The sequence below is a fragment of the Gracilinanus agilis genome, chromosome 4 (genome assembly GCF_016433145.1).
Source record: "Gracilinanus agilis isolate LMUSP501 chromosome 4, AgileGrace, whole genome shotgun sequence".
NCBI lineage: Eukaryota > Metazoa > Chordata > Mammalia > Didelphimorphia > Didelphidae > Gracilinanus > Gracilinanus agilis.
The window spans coordinates 333,389,401-333,395,996 of NC_058133.1; the positions used below are offsets into that span (position 1 = coordinate 333,389,401).

At 43.0% G+C, this 6,596-nt stretch overlaps 1 protein-coding gene across 1 annotated transcript in view; it reads right to left on the bottom strand.

Moving 5' to 3' along the window:
- RRAGD (Ras related GTP binding D) overlaps positions 1 to 3,203 on the bottom strand; it is a 63,524-nt gene extending 60,321 nt beyond the window's left edge. Inside the window, exon 1 of the mRNA XM_044676420.1 lies at positions 2,736 to 3,203. Within this exon, the coding sequence (XP_044532355.1) occupies positions 2,736 to 2,886 (151 nt within the window). The 5' untranslated portion in view covers positions 2,887 to 3,203. The remainder of the gene's footprint in view (positions 1 to 2,735) is intronic.
- Between the last annotated feature and the right edge of the window lie 3,393 nt (positions 3,204 to 6,596).

Genomic DNA, 6,596 nt, shown 5'->3' on the forward strand with positions numbered 1-6,596 from the left:
TAACTGACTTGCTCAGGGTCACCCAGCTAAAAAGTGTCTGAGGCCACATTGAACTCAAGAAGAGAAGCCTTTCTGATTCCAGGTCTGGAACTCTATCCACTATGCTACCTAGCTAGTTCCAAGAAACAGCTACGGGTCTTTAAAAGCCTAGAGTCATCTCCTCAAATTTCAACCTGCCTTAGTTACTTAATAGTTGTATGACCTGGGCAAGTCATTTAACCATGATGGCTTCAGTTTCCTCATCTGTAAATGAGTTGGAGAAGGAAATGGCAAACCACTCCAGTATCTCTGTCAAGAAAACCCCAAACTGGGTCATGAAGCATTGGACACAACTTAACAACAAAATCTCCTCAAAAGCAATCCAATCCATTTTCTTCCCCTTGCCCATTTCTAAGTCCAACTAACTGTCCATTCATCACCAATTAAAGATATACATATTGATGAACAAGCTCTCTAAGGGTTGTCCATCCAACTATACATATATATATCAAAGTTTGGCCTTTTTAAAAAAATTCTTTGCTTTCTGATAGCATCCTGTCTTACTAGAATATTGCACCTATCCATTTAAATACAGCTTAAGGAGCAACTTAAGGGCAACTAATCAGGCAACTATTCTATTATTTCAAGTATAGTGCTAATGCACCCCCCCTTCCTGGAATCTCTATAGTCCTCATTCTGAGTCTCCAGGGTACCACCAATGAATCTTGGAGGAGTTAACAAATGCAATTAGTATGAGAATGTCACAATCAAGACAATAGAATTACTAAGGGAAGCAGCCTACGAGACTAGATTGAAGGTCAGAAAAGTTTCATCCACAAAATGTGACCAGCAAGATAGCAATAGGAGACCAATCACCAGCAGCACTGAGGAAATAGATAACCAGCAGACAAAACTAGGCTGCAAAGGCACCTGTTTAAGCAAATGAAAGAGACACAATGCCTCTGTGATGGCATGAAACTTTGAAAAGTATTATGGCTTTGAAAACTTCCTTTTTAAAGGCTACTTTGATCTTTTAATGACAGCAATATAGGCAGTAAAAGAGAATGGTGGGGTAATTTTCTATTTTCTGACATATAAAATCCTTATGAAAAATATTATATAAACATTAGTTTTTCTAATTGTATTAGCCTTTCAGTAATTTAAATTCTTCCATCATGGGTTCCAGGAGACATAAGTTTCATACCAAATTCTACCATATCAAGGTTTACTTATGCATTAAAGATACTTGTAGAACCTACTGCATGTAAAATCATAACCAGAAAATGATGCTTGAGAAAAAATACATTGTGATTGTTTATCTGTATAAAGTTTATAGCTAAGTTAGTAGACTCTCAATAAAAGCTCCTAAAAATCAACTCTCAAAAATACATTTGCCCTGCAGCAAGTACTTTACAGAAAACGTTCTTGCCCAATTTTAAAGCAAAATATGCACAATGTTAGCTACTTCTTTATTAATATACAAGTGTTGCTGGTCTTTACTTTTTTACTTAACACACAAACTTTACATTGAAGTTCTATATTTAACAGAATTTCAGTGTCCTTTTCCAGGGAGAACTTTCCAAGTGACCTTAAAATTAAAGGTTCTTTCTCTCCCCTCAAAGCTTGGTGAATTAAAAACAATAATCTTCAGAACTGAAGAGTAGTTCTTTAGGCCTCAGGATAAAACACAAAACTCCTTTTGGAAGCTTCAGTGCAGTTTGATCCCCTTTTAACTGGAGATGGAGCTTTTAGCTGCCAATAAGAAATTTCACTCCCTTTACCACCATCATCATCACCAACAGGCAAGATAAAGCTCGGCCTTTGATCACAGATCCTAACTATTCTGTCAACCACGAGACTTGGGAAGCAAGGAGGTCTGTCTCTCTGTCTCATTCCCTCTCTCTCTTTCTCGCCATACTCTCAAGCATTAGTTCATTTTATATACACAGATGAAATTTCCCTCCACGCTGTAGTCAGAGACAACACACATACACACAAACACACTCTCTCTCCTCCAAACTGGTGGACTGTAGGATTGACATTCGCAGCTGCAGAAGTGACCAGCGACCCTGCTACAGTCACGCTGTTTCTTGCTGCCCTTTTTTTAGCCGCCAACGTCTGACCTCAGCTTTACCATCTGTATCACCGGGATGGGGGGTGGGGGTGTAAGGTCTTACAGAAGGATCAAGTCAATCCTTTCTCTTTGCCTCCTTCCTTCCCGCCTCCTCTCAAATCCTGCCCCATCTAATCTATCCACCCAAAGTAAAGTGCCCAGAGATGGACTAACCTGGAATGTAGCAAAGAGCTATTGTTTCTCTAGAGGGAAAAAAAAATATTTTTCTGTCCTGCTCCCCAAACCCCAATCTCCCAGTTCCTTCTCCTTCCCTGCTCCACCTCCTACACCTGGACACCCCCCCCTTATTCCCAGATTCCTTTCCCCTCCCCACCCCCACACTTCTGTTTCTTTCTCCTTTTTCTTTTATTCCAGCCAAGTAAAGAGAAACCTAGACGGGCGGGGGGTGGGGGGGTGGACGGGGGGCGGGAGCAGAGGAGAAGAGAGGAGGGGAATGGGGAGGAGCAGAGAAAATGAAGAGCGCCAGGCAGAGCGCAGCACCCGGGAGCCGGGACTGGAGAGGGGCGCTGCGAAGCAGCCCGGGCTGGCTCGCGGGGGAGGAGGGGAGGGGAGGGTGCAAAATAAAAAGCACTGGGATGGAGGAGAAAAGGCAGAAAGGGGGAAAGTAGATTGAGACTCATACCTCCCTCCTCGGCTCCGCTTTCCTGATCGGCGTCTGAGGAGTCGGGCCCGTCCACATAATCCGCTAGCCCCACGAGTTCATCCTCCTCCTCCTCTTCCTCCTCGTCTTGCTGCTGCTGCTGCTGCTGCTGCTTCCCTAGCACCTGGCTCATCGCAGTGGGTCTCCCTCCGACCAGGGTGGGCTCCAGGGGAAGAGGGGAGGGAGTGAACAACTCTTCCTTGCTTGCCGCTCTGCAATCTGTTTCTGAATTGGCTCGCTCGCCTCCTCTTTTCTTATCCCCTCCCGGAGGGGGAGGGGAGAAGGGAGGTGATGGAGCCCAGTTGGCGACTGTCCCCCCTCCCCCTCGCCGCCGGCCCCGGGGTCCCAGTCCAGGACTTTTCCACCGTGCCCCACCGTGCGCCCCCTCCTCCAGCCCCGCCTGGCGGAGGAGAGTCAGCTGGAACCGAGCAGTTCCTCCCCGAGGAGAGAGAGAGACTGCGTGACCCGAGTCACCTGACACACATTGTCACACACACACACACACACACACACACACACACACACACACTCACTCACTCACTCACTCGCTCAGCGCAGGCACTGGGAAACCGAGCACACACAGAAAACTACTCATGCAAGCTGTCCGCACAAGCGCAGGCACACACGGGTACTGGGCGCGCGCGCGCGTACACAGCCACAATCCGATGGATGCGCTGGAGACCCCACACCCTACCTCTCCTGCACGTGGTTGCTCCATAAACACGCGTGCTGATCTGTTCACACCCTGGCAAAAAAAGGCACCGCAGTGCACTCCCCCCTATCTCACCCCACCCCCACTCACATTGTTATCCCTCGTGCATGTGGAGGGGCTGGCAAATATCCGGGCACCAATGCACTATGTGTAGTCTTATGCTTCTCTTCTCAGGCACTGTACAAGTTCGACCACTCCCTAGCTGGTGGGACTTTGTCTACATGGCAAGAGAATTGTTTTAGAAGGCCGAAGATTAGCTGTTGAAAGAGAAATACACAAATGATCAGATAGTACACCGTCTTAATAAATTTTTAGAGGACCAGGGTTCAAATCCCACCTCCCTCTCAGGGTGGTTATAAGGGTCGAATGAGATAATATTTGAAAAGCCCTGAGCACAGTGAGAACATAACACAATGTTACATCCACAAGCCTTTCACTACAGGACATAATGTTTCCAGGAGTACCTCCCCTTTCTCATTACTGCTAGCTATCATGTGGGTGAACTTCCTTCTGCCAAGTGCAGAACAAGATAAATAGAATGACCAATGAAATAAACCAGACCAGGCAGGAGCCAGTGTAGACAACCAGTGTGTGGTGTGTACACAATACCGGAATATACTCGTGTGAGGGTGGGAAGATACAGAGCTAGAGGATTATAATTAAAGGGTATCTGAAACTCATAAAGGCTACACTACTCTTTTTGGTTCACATCATGATTCCATGAGTGCTTGTGTGTGTGTTACATATATACACACATACATAAAGATTAGTGGTATGTAATTAGAATTTTCTCCCCAGAACTCTCTTTCCTAGCATCCCATTTGCATATTTGCTAAGTACTAATGTAGGGGAGATATAAGTTTTGTGTAGCTCTGCCCCTCAATCTTTTCCCAGAAAGGTGGTTGTGGAGGTTGGCTGAGTGTCAGGTAAGAGAATTTTACCCACTTGTTTTTTACTTAGGCTTTCTAATTTTGTTCTTTTATTTCTTCTACTTCAAGTGATTATTAATAGACTTTATGAAATAGAATACCTGGAGTTATTGGATATTAATTTAAATTTTACAGTGAAATTGTAGTCAAAAACATCTGTGCTGGAATTTCAGAACCTTTACTGGCAAGTTTCCTCATCTATAAAATGGGGATAAATATGACACCTTAAAGAATCATTTTGAGCACCAAATATGTATGTAAGACTACTTTGTGAATCTTAACAATGCTATCTAAATGTGAATCATTATTTTTAGATGTCATCCAACTGAAGGCAATTATGGGATAGAGAGGTTAGAGATTTGGTCCAAGTTTATAACTTAGCACAGTGCCTGGCTCATAGTAGGTGCTTTGTTATTGTTGTTGTTTAGTCATTCATTAATGTCTGATTCTTCCTGACCCCATTTGGGATTTTTCTGGGCAAAGAGACTGGAGGGATTTGCCACTTCCTTCTTCGATCATTTTACAAAGGAGGAAACTGAGTCAAACAGGATTAATTGGTTTGCCTGGGGTTATTTGTTATGTGTCCAAGCCAGATTTGAACTTAGATCTTCCTGACTCCAAGCCTGGCACTCTATCCACCTACCACCTAGCTACTTGTAGAAGGTGTTTAATATTTATTGATTGATAGACAGACAGGTAGAAGCAGAGAGGGACTTAAATCCAGGTCCTCTGAATTCAGATTCTAAGGTAGTTTCCAGAGCTACACCACGCTTCTACCTCCATGGATAGTGAGTCTAGGCATAGTGATACTGAAGATCAAGGCAGAGTCCCAAAGCGTCAATTCCTAAATGGGTAAAGGTGGTTCTAAGGTCTTCCTGGAAACCAGGAATCCCACTTCCCTGGGATAAAGAGCAGATTGAGATGAGACCTGCCCTTAGTTAATGAGAATCCTTTGGAAAATTTTCTACCTACTTAGGAAAAATCTCTGAGCTAGCCCACACCTTGACCTCAGACTCCAGGCTTCAGGGTCATGATATTCCCTATGCATCTGTTCCAAAATCCACAAGTTCCAGCTAAGATGTCCTTTAATCTCATAATGTCATGAAAAGAGCATAGATATTAGAGTTGAAAGACCTAGGTTCCAGTCCTGGGACACTTAGTTTCTGTTTGACCATGGTCATTGAACCACTCCAACTCTTAGTTTTTTACCTATAAAATGGAACTAACAATATTTCTCCAATACAATATATAATCAAGTTGAGTTCTAGAAAATAACTGTCCTTTCCACAGTACATGTAGCATCTTTCAAAAATAAGACCAGCATTTTTTCCTTAGGAGAGAATGGTCCAAATAGGCAAATTGTGAAAAGTTTATTTAAGTTTTCATATTTGTTCCCTCCCCTAACTCTACACCTTTTAGAACCCTTTTCTCCTATCAAAACTGGCTTTCATTAAGGGATCTGATATCAGTCATTTACTCCAGAGTGTAAATTCAGTCCATTTGTTGTCGTTATTGTCAGGTCATGTCTGACTCTTCATGACTCCATTGACTATATTATGCCAGGCCTTTCATACTCTCCATGGGGTTTTCTTGGCAAAGATACTGGAGTGGCTTGCCATTCCCTTCTCCAGTGGATCATCTTTTGTGAGAACTCTCCACTATGACCTATCTGTTTCCATGGCATAGCTCATTATTTCATATCCCCTTCACTACAACAAAGCAGTGATTCAGGAGGGGAATTCAGTCCTTACAAATGTATTGTGTATTGTCTATTAACTCCACTAGGACTAATTTCATTTTAAATTTTCTCAGAATTCATAAGAGACTTTCTTACTGTTAAATCAGTTTCAAGCACAAGACAGCGGGTAGTAGAGATATTTAAGGGAAAGGAAACTTACTGGGCTGAATAGAGTTCTCAATCTGTATTAGTTTATTAAAATTTTGGATCTGCTAATTATGTGGAGATTTTCTCCACTCAAAATAAACCATTGTTTCAGAAAGTCAAAAGGAACATAATACAATGGATCTTACTGGTGTTCTAGAAATATGACATTAGGGTTTCAATTTTTAATTCTAGTCTTGATACTTATCTTGTACGAATCATTAAAGCTCTCTGGGTACCACCATTTAATAGACGCAGAATCAAAATGACTGCAGTCCAAAAGAGGATGATCAGAATGGTGAAGGAACTGAAAACCATCC